This window comes from Myxine glutinosa, chromosome 8 (assembly GCF_964187855.1).
Source record: "Myxine glutinosa chromosome 8, kmMyxGlut1.1, whole genome shotgun sequence".
In the NCBI taxonomy this organism is placed as follows: domain Eukaryota; kingdom Metazoa; phylum Chordata; class Myxini; order Myxiniformes; family Myxinidae; genus Myxine; species Myxine glutinosa.
The window spans coordinates 106095204-106114495 of record NC_136268.1 but is presented as its reverse complement, the minus strand read 5'-3'; the positions used below and the strand labels follow the sequence as shown (position 1 = coordinate 106114495).

Sequence of the window (19292 nt, the reverse complement as noted above, 5' to 3'; positions counted from 1 at the left end):
CAGGGATGTCACAGAGATGGTGGTTTCATCTTGGGTCGAATTAATCACTGTTGATTAAACACCATATCCTTTGGAGCATCATTAAAATAATCATTTTGTTGTAGAGCTTTCATGTATAAACCATAATTCATGAAGTTCTGGGGTCATGTCTCTTCATCGTTCTATGTGCTTTGACATTACTGTTGATGACAAAGATGGGATTCAAACTGTTCTCTATGGGGGTCTCTGTGGATATCTAACGGACGATGAAACCTGGGAGAAGCTGCATTAGGGAAATGGATTCCCAACAAGACACAGTGAGAAAAAAAAACACGCGTCCAAAATACGTACAATAAGGCAAGGTGGGGTGTGATGTCAATCGTTTAACGTTGCTCAGGTTTCTTCTTATCGTCTGTACAGTAGTGACAAAATGAGATAACGAGGAAAGGGGACATAAAACTGGTTAGTATATTATAAATAAAACCGCAAAATGTCTCATAGTGAATGAAACTTTAACTACCTTGTAAAATTATGGAGAGAAATAAATAAAAAATCCATCTTTAAAATGTTGGATATCTGTTTTAATTATCTTTTGTATGCAAAGTCTAGGCTCATGGAAGACCAGAAAGATAACGAGACTGAGGGAAGAACGGTAATGTACAAATAATTGTATAACAGGTGGGTATAACAAACATGGGAATGAATGAGAAAAGAAAGGAGAGAGGAAAGGGGATGAACATAGAAATGATGAAAAGAAAGGATGAGTAAGAGAGTGTGCATAGGGAAAGGTTATGGCGGTAGAAAAGATCATAGACAGATATGAAGGGTGGTGCGAAGTTGTGTTTCAATGCCACCTTGAAGCTCTGGTGATACATATATGATAATTATATGTTTCCCCCCCCCCCCCCTCCCTTCTTTCTCTTATTCTGTTGCGACCTGATCGGTTCAGTGTTCAAACTTTTCCATGAGTCTTGACTTGGTATACAAATAAAGGTGAGGATGAGGGTTAATGGATATTAAGAGTCAAATTGAGAGGAGTAAAATAATAAAAATATGAAGCATGTGCATTGAGGAAGGTTACCACAGTGGAGCCAATGCTCGTGACTCCCCCACCGAGCCAGGGTAAAGGCTGGGGGGCTGCATGCACTGCGGAAGTGACAGTATGCAGACTGGCAGAACTTCCACGCCAATTGTCACGGAGCAAGCCAGTACCAGCCAATTCATCCTTCCTGCACAGACCATAACATCTTCATTTTCTCTCTTAAAATCATCCAATCGAATACTTGTGAGCAAAGAGGTTGGTGAGGAAATCGATTTTTTTTTTCACGTTTTGTGAGTGTGCTGTTCATACAACGATAACCAAGGAAATAAAATGCAGAAAAGCGAAATTATTCCCATCTCGCCTCCTTCACATCACCACATCAATGATACACTTGTTATGCTTTACACCGCAATATGTTTATGTGATGTTAAATACATTTCTTGGCACTCAATTAGGAATATAAAGGGATATCCACACATACCACTTGCAACATAAACATTGACACATACAAGCACACTCATCGACCCTCTCCCTCCACATTCCCCCCTCCCGTTCTCCATAAATACTTGCTTACTCATCCCACCCACTTATACCAATCTAAGTCCACAACCTCTAATAATTGTCTAATTCTGTTATATTCGATATTGCACAAATTATAGATGATAGTTTCCTGCAATTCTTGATATATTTTAACAAAATACTTTTTTTATAAATTTGTACACCAGAATTCAAGCTATCTTTACTGGTATATCAATCTACCTGTAACATTGCGTGGAACTACATGCTGGTACGTGTGGTGCAGCATGCGGAGTGTGCTATTAACACAAAACCACAAACTCATACCCTGGAACCACGTCCATCTCATCGACATAGGAACAAGCAGAAGTGGTGATCACTGCAGACAGATCGAGTTCTTGTACGTCATGGCTGGTTGCGACGGATATAAGGTTTCCATTAGCCTGGAGGGGAGGAGTGGGGTATGGGATCCATTATTAACAAAACCAAAATGTCCTAAAGAGGCAACAAAAATAACGAGACATTGTGAGATCAAATGTAATTTCACCAAGCTCTAAAAGGCTCCTTGCATTCAAATCCAAACTGAATAAATGTGATGGATAAAAAACATGGCTTTCACAGGTTAATGCATCGATATGCGCAGCCATTCCCTTAGTGAAACAGGGCTTGAAATATAACTTCTAACAACAACAAATATCACATATATCATATCTGTTAGCAATCTCTCCCGCTTTCCAAAGCAGCATATCTGTGGACCAAACATCAAGGAGCACCGTAGTTCGTTTTCCTCCTGAACTCTCATGAGTGAGTCCAGCACATTACAAACAAAATAAAAATTTGTTGGATAAAAATTCGAGATGAATTAAATTGACATTTTTGTCATTGATCTACACATCATACCCCATAATGTTAAAATGATTTTTGTTTTTTTTAGTAATTATTGCAAAATAATTGAAAATGAAATACAGAAATATCTAATTTATATAAGTATTCAACCCCCTGAGACAATACTTCGTAGAAGCTCCTTTGGCATTGATTGCAGCTTTGAGTCTTCTTGGGTATGTCTGTATCAGCTTTGCTTTACACATCTGGATTTGGAGAGTTTCTTCCATTCGTCCTTCCAGACTTACTCAAGCTCTGTCAAGTTGGATGGAGAGCATCAGTGAACAGTAATCTTCAAGTCTTTCCACAGATTATCAATGGGATTTAAGTCTGGGCTTTGGCTGGGCCACTCAAGGACTTTCACGTTCTTGTTCTGAAGCTATTGCAGTGTTGCTTTGGCTGTATGCTTGGGGTCATTGTCCTGTTGGAATGTAAATCTTTGCTGAAGTTTAAGATCTTTTGCACTCTGAAGCAGGTACTCCTCAATGATTTGCCTGTATTTCGCTCCATTCATTGTTCTCTCTATCCTTACAAGTCTCCTAGTCCCTGCCACTGAAAAGCATTCCCATAGCATGATGATGCCACCACCATGTTTTAAGGTAGGGATGGTGTTAGATGGGTGATGAGCTGTGCTCGGTTTCTGGCAGATGTAGCGCTTTGCATTCAGGCCAAAGAGTTCAATTTTCGTCTCATCAAAACACAGAATATTTTGCCTCATGCTCTCAGAGTCTTTCACGTGCCTTTTTGCAAACTCCAGGTGTGCTGTTTTGTGCTTTTTCTCAGGAGTGGTTCCTTCTGGCCACTTCCCATGGTGTCTCTATTTGTGAAGGGCTGCAGAGACTGTTGTCCTTCCAGCAGGTTCTCTCATCTCAGCTAAGTAACTATGTAGTTCTGTTAGAGTGGTCATTGGGTTCTTTGTCATCTCCCTGACCAATGTCCTTCTTGCCTGGTTGCTCAGTTTGGTCGGACAGCCAGCTGGAGGAAGAGTCTGGGTAGTTCCATATTCTTTCCATTTCCTGTTAGAGCTCACTGTGCTCTTGTGAACTTTCAACACTGGAAATTATTTTATCCCCTTTCCCAGGTCTATGCCTCCTCACAATTATATCTCTGAGTTCTACGTACAGTTCCTTGCACTTCATGGTCGAGTTTCTGCTCTGACATGCACTGTCAACTGTAGGACCTTATATACAGTAGAAAGGTGTGTTTCTTTCTAAATCATGTCCAATCAATTTAATTGGCCACAGGTGGACTCCAATCAAGTTGTAGAGACATTTCAAGGATGATTAAAGGAAATTGGATGTACCCGAGGTCAATTTGGAGTATCATAGCACAGGGATTGAATACTTATTGACTCAAGACATTTCAGCTTTCATTTTTCATTGTTTTGTAAAACTTTCTAAAAAGAAAAAAATCCACTTTGACATTATGGGGTATTAAGTGTAGATCAGTGACAAATAAATCTCAATTCAATCCATTTTAAATTCAGGCTGCAACACAAGAAAATGTGAAAAAGTCAACGGGTATGAATACTTTCTGAAGGCACTGTACATGAATGCATGTGCATACGGGCATTAAATCACTGGCTCACGGCCTTGAGACGTGCTCACATCACTTGGGTAGGGTATCCAGGACGAGCAAATTAGGCGAAAATGGACAAATTAAATCGAGGAAGCTTTAACGGACTCAAGATAAAGAAACAAAACACAAGGTGTGAGAGTTAATACTCTGATGGGGAGAAAACTAAATACTTAATGCCGAATGTGTCAAAAATATATTCAACCTGAAGAAGGATGGCATGCTCCAAATAACAAATGTTTAAATTACTTGTTTTATTGGAAATGACAAAAACAATGATTAAGATGGAATGAGCATAACATTGGAGTTGGAACGATGATAACATATAATGATTCAAAATTGCAATCCGATTGCTGAACTCATTTAACATGTACACTCGTTTACTTAACCTGCCCATTTAATGGTGCAACTCTCACCTGACGTAACACGAAGGACTTTGATTGCGGTGACATCGCTACCTCTGACCCATCTCATTCCAACTCACCTTGTTAAGGGCAAAGGCGCTGACGACGTCAGATTCTTTATGGATGATCCGAGCAGGAAGACCAGGAAAACCAAGATCCGCCTCCACCTACAATGCACCACAACGTGATGTTGTCAGCACCATTGATGGGTTTTCACTTGTACTCATGAATCACAAATAACAGAGAACCCTAAATTTCACAAGGCTTCATTGATGAATCCAAACATAAGTGTAACAGTTTAAGGCAGGGACTGGAAGATATCACACCTTCTGACTAGACCAAAACCAAAAGATCAACTTCTTTGCCTTGGTGTGAAACGTAAAGGCTTGTACCATTATGGAAAATGTTTGAACTAAGCCAACAATCCCAAAGTATTCAAACAATCCGTGCATTCGACAAGTTAAATAGTGTACAAAATTCAAATGCACGACCGACCGACCACACACACACACACACACACACACACACACACACACACACACACACACACACACACACACACACACACACACACACACACACACACACACACACACACACACACTTATTACTTTTATTGATCCACTCATACTCATAATTGAGTAATGGTAAGTAAGAAGCCGTAACCATACAGAAGGAGTCTATCAACCACAGATGGAGACCTTGAGGGCAGGATTCGGATAAAGAGATGGTTACCGCTTGCTGGGAGCGTCGGCGCGTGAACACATAGCGTAGAAAGGTCTCCTGCAGCACTTCATGTTGCACAAGAGTGCACCAGAGCTGGCACGTGGCACCCGCACGTGCAGACCTGCAACATGGACAGACTGCCAGGGTTAGACAGCAGAAGGAAATAAAGAGGTTGCAAAGATTAAGATAAGATGTGAGCTTCATGCCAGGATTGGACAGCTATGCTAAACAGACGGGTTTTAATATCAGTACTGCAAAACCAAAACCCAGGTGATATACATCAATGACGCCCACTTGCACCAATCACAGTGAATGGTGAACCACTCAAATATGTGGAAGATTTCACATACCTTGATAGTCTAATCAACAAAGACAACAGGCCACTAGATTTCATGGTTTTGAAGTATAGAGGAGACCCACACATTAACTGAGGGACACACACTCTTTTATTACTATAAATTATAGATAGATGAGGAACTAATATTGTTGGTGAAGGATAATGTTAATAAGCCTGGTGTTGGCTTAGCAGTTCGGGTGCCAGCTTGGGATCCTAGGATCCTGGGTTTGAATCCCTGTCGATCGCTGAATTAATGCCAGGGGGATTGACTCAGCCTGTCATCCTTCCGAGGTCGGCAAATTGAGTACCAGTTCACTGGTAATTCCCTGTGTGTCGCAAGAGGCGACGAACAGGGTTGGCGGCATGAAGGGCATCCGGCCATAAAACATTGCTTCAAAAAGGGGACCATGGCGCCCAAAAAAAGACGAACCCCTGCTCTGTGGGGAAAAATGGCCTCTCAAGGTGGTTCTACGGATAATGTCAATCTTCATCGATGGACAGGTCGAACAAAACAAACAACAACAACAGGCATTTTAAGGCTATTTTCTCTCCTAGAGCGGGGTTAGCCTTGCGGGCCCCGTGACAATCTTCTCCATTTTGCCCTATTTTCTGCATCTCCCCTCGTTTACCCCCTTGCCCGCATTTCTTCTTCCACCACATTTAGCCAAGTCTTTCTCAATCTTCCCCGTCCTCTACTTCCTTCTACATTCATTTCCATCACTCTTCTCAATCAGTCACTTTCATCCTTCCTCAACACATGACCAAACCATCTCAACCTGTTTCTCTTCACAGCATCCATCACAAGCTCTATTCCCATCATCTTTCGCAATTCATAATTTGTCTTCCCCTCTCTCAACGATACTCCTCACATCCACCGAACCATTCGCATTTCCACCCTTTCCAGCCTTTGTTGCTGCTCTTCGTTCATTACCTATGTCTCGCTCCCATAAATCATAACACTTCTCACACATGCAGCATACACCTTTCCACCTTTTCCTTCAGCTTCAACGACACTCCCCTCCTCGTCAGCATGCCACTCAGTTCCCAAAACTTCTTCCATGCACATCTCACTCTGGCAACCGTTGCCGAGTCTGATCTCCACCTTCTCCATTCAGCATGTCTCCTAGGTAGAAAAATGTTTTCACACCTTCCAGCTTCACGCTGTCTCCAAGATCCAACTCAACATTTCCTCCATCTGCAGCTCCCTCTGTGCACACCTTACATTTGAATGTAGCTGCCACACTGGTTAATAAACCTCTCAAACCACTACATTTTCAATGAACCCACTCAGCACACATTGTATATTGAATGGAGTTCACTCCGGCACCCTTCCTGCACATAGCACTCGGACACTTCCCAGCTCTTTCCACCTCACCATATGCTTTACCACTTGCCATCACCTTCGTTTTTCCGATATTCACCTTCAGACCTTTTGCCTCCATACATTCCTTCCACTTGTTCATCTTCTCCTTCAGTCCATCCATACTTTCCGCAATCAACACCAGATCATCTGTATACAACAACTCCCACGGCAAACCCTCCTTTACATTCCGAGCCAGCACCTCCATCACAGCTACAAATAGTAGTGGACTTAGTACCGACCCCTGATGCACTCCCACCTTCACATCAAACTCACCACTGTTCCCGTCCTTCATCCTTACAGCTGTGCGCGCTCTCTCGTGCATTGCCATCACAACTCTGATCAACCATTCCTCCACTCCTAACTTCCTCAATGCCCATGTCACTACTTCGCGTGGAACCCTATCGAATGCTTTCTCCAGATCAACAAACCCAAGAAACAACTTCTTCCTCTTCTCCATGTACTTCCCCTGCAACTGCCTTACAACTACCTGGACAGGTCGAACAATGAACAAAATCAACAGGACGTTGGTCCAGGTATGCTAACCACCATAAGAAGCAAGGAGAAGCTGACATTTTAGGTATTAACCCTCTTTTGCTCCAACGAAGTGTTAAACAGCAGAAGTCAGCTCAGGATTTGCCCGAAACATCACCTTCTCTTGGCTTCCCATGGCGGTTAGCATACCTCGATCAATGTCCTGTTGATTTCATCCAATATCCCTTCCACCATTTGCGTTATAGTCTTCCAAAGTAAAAGCACAAAACCCACTCCATATACACACACAAAGGCAAAGGCAATCACATGAGGGCATTTAACAATGTTACAATAAATAAAAAATAAAAACTTGTAATTGAGAATGATGATATTACTATGGAGAAGTTTATCGATTGACAAAATGTAAGAACAGAGTCGACATGAAAAGGTCATGCACTTTATGCTGTGACAATTTTTAGCCAAGTGTTTTTTCCCTGATTTTGAAATAATTAGGAGAACTGGAAAGTTATCCAAGATAACTTTCTCTTGAGATTATCCAATGGGCAATGACGTCTTTGGTGTAAAAACCTAGAGAAAATGGGCTTACACCATAAAGCTGGGTCTTTTATGCTGCTTTTCATCTTTTTAAAAGAACTTGTGCACCAACCCGGAAATAATACAAAGTTTTCCATTGAAATACACTCCTGTTTCTCTACTTGTTGATGGACGATTTTTGGATGCCACAGACAGACAGACCACATGGCATACAAGTGTAAAGAAACTAGCATGTGGTATGCTAATCGAGTAAAATCTCGCTTTAAAGACAGTGTGCATATCAGGTTGCCGTAGTTTTAAAATAAAATAAAAGAGAAAACCTATAGTTTAAGGGGAGAAGTCAGTACATCCTACTGACTGAATCCACCATTGAAAAGCCGAGTTGTGTGCTAATATGAAATACGAGAGTTATATTTCAATGTCAAAGCTTAGGTGGGGAGTTAACAAGTGATTGAGATGATGCAGAGTAGCAAGATTGTCCGTTTTGAAAATATGATTGCGAGGTTTTGGCAACAAACTGTTTGGAGCTGTGTTTTAAAGTCGATGATAAACTGCCCTGAAGGTATCTTGGAGCCAACCATGAAGTGTGGACTTTCGCCCTCTGTAGGCTCGACTACATGTATAAACAGGCAGATTCCCCACTTCCTAAATGTCATAAGTAAACCAGATGGGATATTACTCACAATGTGAGAATGACATGCTCCTTATCAAGTTTCCAGATGTTTAGCTTCTCAATCTGTAATCTGGATACTTTAGTTGGACCCAAAGTTTCCAAATGGTGTTATGAAATGCAGTAAAATTATTTTGGTTCAACTCATTCATCCAGATTTTTGTTTTGTTTTGTATCCAAGATCGAGGCTCGTGAAAGAGCTAACATTAATCACAAAAAAACGGACACACAAAACATACAATAAAGGGAGTGGGAGACAAGATGGGGAGAGAGAGAGGGAAGCACACAAGTACAACAGCAGAGAACAGGGACATCGGGAGATCTGTGGGAGGGAGAAGGCTTGGGGGGAGGAGGCATGGGAAGGGGGGTGGGGGGGGGGGAGAGGTATAAAACACATGGACACTGACTGCTAGGACTTCCAGGAAAGACGTCGGTATTTCAAAAAAGTGGATATGGGGTGAATTAACAGGGGTAGAAAAAAATCAAGGTTTTGGATGGGGGAAGATAAGAGATGGTGGTGAACAGCTGTTTTAAAGACCTGGAGGGAGGAGTGGGATTGAAGAGAGTGAGGGAGTTTGTTCCAGAGGTGGGAGTAAAGAGGAATGAAAGAGTGAAGGTGAGCAGAGAGTCTTGATTTTGGCAGTTTCAACAGAAGAGGGTTGCTGGCAGATCTTGTGCAACCTGTGGGAATATTTGGGGGGGACAGAGCTGGGGGATCTAGGTCGGAGAGGAGCCGGTAGAAGACAGAAAGACCACCAACCTGCCTGCGGTGAGTGAGTGAGCGAAAGGCCCTCAGAATCAGCTTCATCGCGGGAGATTCCAATGATTCTGAAAGCTTTGGTTTCAACAGCGTGAAGCCGAGCTAGGTGTGAGGCAGAAGCACCAGCCCAGTGGGGAGAACAGTATTCCATTGAGCTGCGGATGAAAGATTAAAAGATTCCTTTGAGTGCCACACATTGGCTATGAGAGTAGAGCAAGTCAGTAAGCCATGTGTGAAGTTAGCCTTGGATTCCATAGGCAGATAGTTTGGAAAGGAAGGCAGGATGTCAGACTGTATCAAAAGCGGAAGATACGTCCAGGGTGACGGCCCTGGTTTCAAGTCTGACGGTGAGGGCTTCCATCCATCGTTGGGTGAGTAGAAGCAGCATGTCCTGGGTGGAGCGACCTGATCTGAAACCAAATTGGTGATCAAAGATGAGGTTATTCGAGAAAAGAAAGGATTTCATATCAACTGTGATGATGGTTTCCATGACCATGCTGATGATTGGTCGTAAGCTGATAGGTCTGCAGTTGAGGTGATCAGCTTCTGCACATTTTTATGTAGTGCAGCGATCTTGTAGATTTCCAAGGAGATGGAAGATGACCTAGCACAAATGACAGGGTGCAAATGGCAGAGAGAAGATGTGTAAGGGCAGCAGAGCAGATATTTAGGATACGTGAGCTGATGCTGTCTAGTCCAGTAGCAGAGTCAATGGTTGAAAGAACCTTCTCAGGGAGGAGTTTGGTACGACTGGGAAGGATAGGTACAGAGAGTGAAGGGTTGGGGACACAAGATTTGGAAGCAAACACAGAATTGAGGCATTCAGCCTTCTCATGAGCGGAGTTGACTGTGATGCCATTTGAAGAGAGGGGGAGGGAGGGATGGAAGGGGAACATACTCCAGAGATAGACTTAATAAGGCACCACCAGGTTTTGGAGAAGGAAGACAGGTTTGAAAATTCATTATTGAGGTTGGACGGATGTTGTTTTCTGGCTCTCCTGAGAGTGAAGCCTGTTGCGGACTTTTTGAATTGCCTGAGATTGCCTTCGTTTTGGATTCGCCTTCCAGGAAGAGAAGGCAAGTTGTTTCAGAGCAACTACCTCACCATAACATTCAGTGTATAATTAAAATGTTTTAAACCTCATCACTCATCTTAAACCCCCAGAAGATGATGCTGATGTTATTCGGAGAAAACAAAACCTCTTGATCATCGAACTTTCAAATTGACCCGCTTTAAAGCAAAAAGTGCTGATCAGCCAATTTATGGAAACTAATATTTTTCTGGAGTCAAGACTAAACATGTAACACCTGAAATGTAATTTTAAAAAACTCACTTCAAATTAATTGCAAGATTGATTTATATGAAATAAACTGAAAAAAACACTACTCCTTTGAGTACCATTTCTCATGGGGAGACCTGAATGTAACCAGAGCATATTATATTGTAGTTGATGGATGAGTTCAGGTTGATTTGAATTTACTACCGACCTGAAGGGTGTGTTTCCTGGTTCCATCAGGGCCTGCAGGCGTACACCGTCTTGCTGTGTAACATTGGCAGTTCCATCATTTGGATGTGGATTCACATAGTTTGGGGGAGGACCTCCGCGGGACTCCAGAGTCACCCTAAGGTGCGACTCCCATGCCTCCAGGGTATGCAGGACGGACTTGATCAGAGGTGAAGCTGCAGACAGATCTGAAGAGGAGACAAGGAAAGGTTTATCTGCTGAGATCTACCTTGACTTAATTTTTTTTGGAGTTCGACTTAATGGGTAGGTACATGTCTGTTCCTTAGCTAGAAAATAAAACTTGTTTTAGGTGCCAAGTTGACTGTGAAGTGCAGACCGTTTGGAGTGAAGTTATATTAATGAGTGTTGTGTCCTGAGCGATCAAGTATTCAATGAAATCATGACGATCATACCCGAGAGGTCTATACCAGTAACTGGCAAAAAGGACTTCAGGTTGTGGATAGCAAGCTTTGTCAGGGCCAAGCGCATCAAGAACCAACTAGGAAAAGAGAGATAAGGTTTATTTGACATTGAGAGGACCCCAACAAACAGCTGCCACCTTAGATCTTTGGGTTGAAGTGCACGCATTTAGTTTATCACAATCTTTTGCAAATCCATGTGACAACTGCACACACTCTCCCCATTGGGTAGTGGTACCTCATAACACCTGTGGGTATACCTTCTCACCTGTATGAGTTGGGATCTGAATGTTCCTCAAGACGACACACATGATCTTCTTCAATTTCATCCTCTCCTTCACTGTCCTCAGAGTCTATTTCTGGAAGTTCTGAAGGTGGCAGGAAAGGCTGTGGAAAACATGGAATTTCTGTTATCCATCAGTTTTATCAAGATTTACCAATAACCATCAGCAGCACCCTGCAAATATGCAATGATATATTACATGCAGAAATCATAGAAAAAGTCCCATTGCCAATTAATAATCTTTTCACTTTCTTAGATTCTTTCTTCCTTTTTTCCTCGGTTTCAAGTTAAAATTTTTCTGTGTCCCCTCACCTTGGCTAGAAGGTAATCCCACATGCTCAACTCAGGCGGCACGAACTGTTGTTGTGTGGGACATGGAACTGTGGTGGTTGACGGCAATGAGGGTGGTGGAGGCCGCTGGGGAGGCGGTGGTCGTGCTTTGCCACCCACAAGCATTTTGACACTGAAACGACGCCGTTTCTCAGGCTCTGGTTGTACGGCTAAAGAGTAAAAATAGAAGTCTATTTTAAATTCCACAAAGAGGAAAATTATCTCTCAGTATCTTTAATCAAAGTTGGTTTTTTGGACAGCACCATGACTCCATAGATCCAACCAATTAAATGACAGGGTGTATGTAGTCATGTGTATGGATGTTGTCATTGAGACGTCTACTTGGTATTTTTGACCCAAGACAAGCACATAAACTGCTCGATGTGTCACAGGATGTAATTATACTAACCTGTACCCTTCGCCTGGTCTCGTCTTGCTGATCCTGTCACCTGCTTTGCTCTTTGCTGGAAACCTCCTCCAAACACTGCCGCCCATGCCCGCACATCCAGCGGATGGTGAGCAAGTGCTGTGAGGAGATGTGATGCACCTGAAGCCAAACCCTTTGTGAGCACCGCTAGATACACAGCCACCAATGCCTCTGTGAGGAGCTTGCGCAGCTGAGGACAACCAGCTTCAGTCACTTGCTGCGATGGCAGCACATTCGAGCCTGGGATGGCCAGGTGTATCATGTGGGGTTACCGGGCAGTGGGGGAAGGACAGTTGTTAGATTCTCCATCTTAGTTTGTACATTATTACTCGAACTAAACATTATACAGTTGCTGCACAACTCCAAAGAGGGTATTCTAAGGATAAGCCTTGAGGGGAAGCAATGTATTATGGGGTCAATTCGTTCATATTATTGTACTTATGAATGAATATACTGTATTTGTATTCAATATTCCATCCAATTAATATCGGTTTATGTGATTCAGTTCACTCTCTTTCCTACTCCTTCCTTTTATCCCACAAAAGAAACAGAATTAACCATTGTGCTAGTTGGACAACTTCAGAGGTATTTTCTCGACACAAGGCCAAGTTAAAAAATAGTTTACATTGAGAGAGGGAGGAGGGATGGGTTATTCTGATTCCTGTTGTTTCATGATGAAGTGCAACGCAAGCATACTCTTTAATTATATACATTCTGACAACATCTTGTAATTTTGATGGGAACATATAAAGGATCAGGTGAATAAGATCGTTGAGGTATCAGGAAGTTGTTGGAAGTGCCAGTGCAGATCTGACCAGGCCACTCAGCAGGGAGGGTGGTGGGCACGGCGCATTCTGCCATCCTTTCGGATCCAGTCCCTCTCCCCCGCTCGCTGTCGTAAGTCATCCCGGAGAAAGGAACCACCTCAAAGCTGCCTCCCAAATGAAATCACGGCCACAAGGGTGGTTAGTTGAATCAATCATTTAGAAAAACATTTCTTACCCATAACTAGGTTCAATTAACATGGTGCCAAATGCCGGCAGTGGTTGGTGGTGCGTAATGCTTGTGAGAGACCCAAAACGAGAGCACGGTTACCTTGTCAATGGGCTGTGACACAGCGATTGGTAGATGCAGGCAGACAGCGAAGCAGCAAGTGCAAACATCACATCGACCTGCGAATGTGAGTCACATACGTTGCTTTTTAATCTGGCTTGTTATGTAAGTAGTGAAAATCAACCCAGTCGATAGTATTTGAACCTGGGATCCCAGCATAGTAAGCAACGTGCACAGCTTGGAACACCCAAAATGCCAAATGATGGGTATGCCAAATAGCTGGTGGTGATGGGGCGGCCCATACTCATTACTGGGTATCATGGCATTCATGACAAATGATGAACGCTTCTGGGGCTTGTAAAGTATCTCGACAAACTGCGATCAATTGTCGTACGCGTTTATTCACTCTGCCGATCAAGGCCCGATTCACAGCAGCGCCATCCGAGCTCTGGCGTAGGGATACAACCCGGTCCCGGTGTAGGGATACAACGGTGAACATTTGCACTGCATACATGACATCCTCCCCTTTAAGTCCAAAATTACCAAGAGCAATACGTGCTAGATTTCCAGAATTGACATTTCAAAAGCAACATTTCCAAAACATGTGAAAATATGTGTGCAAACGGTTATGAGAATAATGAAAATACGTGAAAATAGAACATGTGTCAACGTGAAAAAAAAACATCTTCAAAGATTCAACCGGTTGGGTGCTTTTCTCTCACGCATTGAGCGTCGCGGTGTACCAGTGGATACAGAGTCCGAGGTGATTCCTTTGGGTCGCGGTGTACCAGTGGATACAGAGTCCGAGGTGATTCCTTTGGTCTCCACGAAGGGTGTAGCGTTTGCAGAGGTTTTCGGGGCATCCGAGCCGGCTGGAGCGGCCACGACGATCTCCGGCAGTGGCGGGTCGAACTGTTGTCCTGACTGTGACGATGCTACAGGCTCCATCGACTCACAGTGACGGTAGGTTATGTGGTCCTGATGTCGACGAATTTCGCGGCCGTCCTGCAGGCGAATCACACTGGACAGTGGACCTGGCTTCTCGATGATGTCTCCCGGTAGCCACGTCGCACCTGCACCAAAATTTCGGGCAAACACTGGATCTCCAATGTTGATACATCGACTGTTGGACGTCTTATCATGCACCAACTTTTGATTAAGCTGGCTTTGATAAACATTTGATGATATGTCTGGTTTGAGATTGTCAAGTGTCGATCTCAAGTGTCGTTTCATCAATAACTCAGACGGAGCTGCACCGGTTGTTGATTGTGGCGTGATGCGGTATTTGAACAGGAGACGAGACAGCTTTGTTTCCAGGGTTCCCTCCTGAAGTTTCTGCAATCCGGATTTGATGATTCCCACGGATCGTTCGGCCAAGCCATTTGAAGCCTGGTGATGTGGGCTGACAAACTTATGTTTGATGCCGTTCCGACGTGTGAACTTGGCAAACTCGGTACTGGAAAAACACGAACCGTTATCACTCACGATCATCCTGGGCAGACCATGAGTGGCGAAACAGCGTCTGAGTCTTTCGATGACAATGGCTGACGTAGTACCACGCGTCACATAGGCATCAATCCATTTTGTGTGCGCGTCCGTAATTATTAGAATCATGCTGCCGTTAATAGGCCCGGCATAATCGAGATGTAGGCGATGCCACGGTTCGCTGGGCCATTCCCAGGGATGCAGTGGCGCTTTCGCAGGTGTATTCCGGGTGCTCTGGCAGGGGTAACAATGTCGAACATGATGTTCGATATCAGCATCAAGATTCGGCCACCACACATAGTTTCTGGCGAGTGACTTCATCTTCACAATCCCGGGGTGACAGTCATGGATTTCATCCATGACCCTGGAACGCAGATTTTTCGGGATCACGACACGACATCCCCAGAGTAGGCAACCATTTTCCACGCTGAGTTCGTTTTTACGTGCTTTAAAAGCCGCAAAATCTGGGTCACCCTCAGGTAGCAAATGCCATCCAAGCTGTACAGCCTGGACAGTTCTGGACAGAACGGGGTCTCGTCGAGTATGAGTGCGGATCTGGCCAGAATCGACAGCACAATCTTCCAGATGATCCATCAGTGCGATAATGGATCCTGGTGTAGGCGAATCATCAACGGATTCTGGAAGGGGTAACCGACTCATGGCATCTGCATTTGTGATAGACGAACCGGGCTTATAACATATGGTGTAGTCATAAGCAGCGAGAAACAGGGACCAGCGGATGATCCTGGGCGGTAGTGTGTCAGATGTCGCCTTAGTTGGACCAAACAGACTGATCAGCGGCTTGTGATCAGTGCGAATCGTGAAATGATGTCCAAGAAGGTACTGGCGAAATTTGCCAACGCCGAAAACGATTCCCAATCCTTCCTTGTCAAGTTGGGAATAGTTTTTCTCTGCCGGGGTCAACGTTCTGGATGCAAATGCAACCGGTCTTTCTGTACCATCAGGCATCACGTGCGATAATACACTCCCCACTCCATACCGACAGGCATCGCATGTCAGCACAAGATCCTTCTCTGGATCAAAATGAACGAGAACATTGGACGATTTGAGCAGATCCTTAGAGGTCTGGAATGCTGATTGTTCACTAGACCCCCAGCTCCAGGAGACTCCTTTCCTCAAAAGCCGATAAAGGGGGCCCAAAACGTCGGTCACATTCGGGATGTAACGACCATAGAACTGAAGCAAACCGAGGTATGACTTCAATTCGGTCACATCTCGTGGAGAAGGAGCATCCTTGATAGCTCGGACTTTCTCATCTGTCGGGTGTAGACCCTCGGCATCAATCGTATGACCCAGGTACGTGACTGATGGCACCATAAACTTGCACTTGTCTCGACGCAAACGTAGGCCGGAGTCCGAAATCTTCTTCAGAACTCTCTCCAGGTTCTGTAGATGTTCCGCGTCCGTACGACCAGTAACCAGAATATCATCCTGGTAACAAACGACGTTGCGTTCGGCGGCAAACAAACTGTCCATGACACGCTGATAAATTCCAGGTGCAGATTTCACTCCAAAACTAAGTCGGTGGTACCTATACAACCCACGATGCGTGTTGATGGTAAGATACTGTTTCGAATTCTCGTCCAAGCAGAGCTGTAGATAGGCGGATTTGAGATCGAGTTTCGTAAAAGTCTTGCCTCCCGTGAGACGAGCATAGAGGTCTTCGATCCTCGGGATTGGATATTTATCCAATGAAGAACACCTGTTCACGGTCATTTTATAATCTCCACATATGCGGATGGACTGGTCCGATTTTATGACTGGAACGATGGGCGCCGCCCATTCGGCATACTGGATTTGCTCGATGATCCCCAGATTTTCAAGATGATCTAGTTCCTTGTCAATCCGCTCACGCAGGGCGAAAGGGACTGGGCGAGCCCTGCAAAATATAGGATTGGCATCCCGGTCAACCCTGAGTTTAGCCGTATGTCCTTTCAAGGTTCCAAGCTCATCCTTGAAGACATCCGGGTACGTATCCAGCACATTTTTGAGTGTGTATGCTGCGGTAGGAGAAACGTTGGCTGCCCGGAGTTGATGAATGCTTTCCCACTTCAGTCGAATTATGCTCAACCAGTTCCTGCCGAGTAAGGAAGGGCCCTTTCCAGGAATGACGATCAGGGGTAGGTGAAACTCACGGTTATCGTAGCCCACCGTGACATCACATGTACCGCAGGGAACAATCTTCTCACCTGTATAGGTGGAGAGTCCATAGGTAGTAGGTTTCAGATGGGGTCGGTCAGCATCACTCCACAGGTTTGTGAAAACAGCATGGCTGATGAGCGAGACGGCCGCACCAGTGTCGACCTCCATTTGCAATGGTCGATTGTTGACGACAACATTGGCAAGAAGAGGGTCCCGCCTATGGTGAGAATCAATATGAAGCAGGTCATACGATTCTGAGTTGTCGGAAACAGAGCTCACCTGGTCAAGCTCGGGTTCCTCCGAACCGATAAACTGATGAATCTTGTCAGCAGCTTTTCCTTTTCCCGATTTGCGAGTGATGCAAGCTGGAGCAATATGGCCAGTTTTCGAACAGAAATGGCAGGTGGCATCTTTGAACCGACACGTCTCCGGAGGGTGCTTTCCGTTGCACCGAAAACAGTTGTTGTGGGTTTGAGACTGCACTGGCTTCTGACGAGGAGCCTTGTTCCAACGTTGTGGCTGAACATGATCCAACCGATTCACAGCAGGGCTGGTACCAGATGAGCGAGTGGCACCGATGCTTGTAGCGTTGCGTTCAGCACTTTCCATGGAAATTGCGGTGTCTCTGGCATTTTGGAACGTCAGTCTTCTCTCAGCAAGCAGGCGTCTACGAGTGCGGTCATCGGACATGCCAACCACCAGCAAATCACGAAGCATGTCATCAATCGTGTCCCCAAACTCACACAGATGTGACAGTTTTTTGAGGTGTGCAATGAAGTCTGCGATCGACTGACCTTGCTGCTGTCTGCACATGTAAAAATTAAACCGACACAGGATGACTGAAGGAGATGGGTTGCAATGTTCCTTCAAAGCGGCCTTGAGCTCTGCATACGTGAGCTCCTGGATTGTCCGAGGCCGAATCAGGTTTTTAACGAGTGTGAACGTCTCACCTCCGCAAACGGACAGGAAGACGGCCTTCATCAGGCCTTCGGTCGCAATGCCGTTCGCCTCGAAGTAGAAAGACAATCGCTCAGAATACGTGTCAAAATCCCCCTCATGAGGGTCGAATTCATCGATATGGCCGAAAGATGTCATGGTCTAGATGTTTTCCTTCGTCGCCATGTAAAGTATCTCGACAAACTGCGATCAATTGTCGTACGCGTTTATTCACTCTGCCGATCAAGGCCCGATTCACAGCAGCGCCATCCGAGCTCTGGCGTAGGGATACAACCCGGTCCCGGTGTAGGGATACAACGGTGAACATTTGCACTGCATACATGACAGGGCTGAGAACTAATTAACCATTGTAATATACTAGGGCATGCCCGTACTATATCTATATCTAAAATTATATCCCCCCCCCTCTATTTACATGAAATGGTTTGGTCCAAAGCGAACGGCTTGCGAGTGGTGACAATCCCCCCCCTCTATTTACATGCAATGGTTCGGTCCAAAGCGAACGGCTTCCGGAGTTTGGTAAAGAAATCGCCATCGCGTACACAAACGCGCAGGAAAGCGAATGAATCGCAAATTCGTTTTTATTAGTTGTAAAACATAATGCCCAATTATTCAATTAGCGCCAACGTATTTTGGCTGTTTGCAATTTAATCGCAAGGCAAAGTAGAAAGAGAAGAGGGAAAAAAAGAAAAGCCTTGCCTTGCTGCAAACAGCTGCTGCAAACAACAACAACATGGAAGGCTGCACTGTCCGGAAGTTGGCATATCGCAGTTACGATTATTTTAGTGTTAATGGCCAATTATTCAATTAGCGCCAACGTATTTTGGCTGTTTGCAATTTAATCGCAAGGAAAAGTAGAAAGAGAAGAGGGAAAAAAAGAAAAGCCTTGCATTAACGCATTAACGCTTGCATTGCATTAACGGTTCGGCACACGTGATAGCTCGCTGCTCTCTGATTGGTTGAAGCGTTTTTTGGACATAGCTCGGTAGGTACTTGTCCGATTAATTACAAACCTTGAAAAGGCACATCCTCGGGTCCCCAGCAATATACCTGGCAAGTTTCAAGTATATCGGACCCGTGGTTGTCGAGAAACAGCGGTCACAGACACACAGACACACAGACAGACACACAGAGATTGCTGGAATTATAGATAGATGTACCTGTTGCAGGGTGCAGAAATTTCCATCCAGAGCAGCTGTGGGAGTCGAACCCACACCACTGGGAGCAATGCAACAACACTTTACCTACTCACTGCAAAGCCGCTAATATCAAACAGGCTATTCGGTGCAAGAAAATGAGAGCAGGACTGTCCTTTTTCAACATAATAACGCATTCCCCTAAAAACATGGAGACCATGACTGCCATCAATCATACTAAAATACGCCATTTG

General features: G+C 44.5%; 1 protein-coding gene across 1 annotated transcript in view; it reads right to left on the bottom strand.

The window, feature by feature from the left end:
* DMXL2 (Dmx like 2) overlaps positions 1–19292 on the bottom strand; it is a 169035-nt gene that overhangs the window by 42432 nt on the left and 107311 nt on the right. Inside the window, exons 29-40 of the mRNA XM_078783981.1 lie at positions 13340–13416; positions 13060–13175; positions 12227–12484; positions 11800–11987; positions 11473–11591; positions 11199–11284; positions 10769–10973; positions 5134–5245; positions 4479–4565; positions 1865–1980; positions 1061–1208; positions 331–391 (exon numbers count right to left, since the gene is read on the bottom strand). Coding sequence (XP_078640107.1) covers positions 331–391; positions 1061–1208; positions 1865–1980; positions 4479–4565; positions 5134–5245; positions 10769–10973; positions 11199–11284; positions 11473–11591; positions 11800–11987; positions 12227–12484; positions 13060–13175; positions 13340–13416 — 1573 coding nt within the window. The remainder of the gene's footprint in view (positions 1–330; positions 392–1060; positions 1209–1864; positions 1981–4478; positions 4566–5133; positions 5246–10768; positions 10974–11198; positions 11285–11472; positions 11592–11799; positions 11988–12226; positions 12485–13059; positions 13176–13339; positions 13417–19292) is intronic.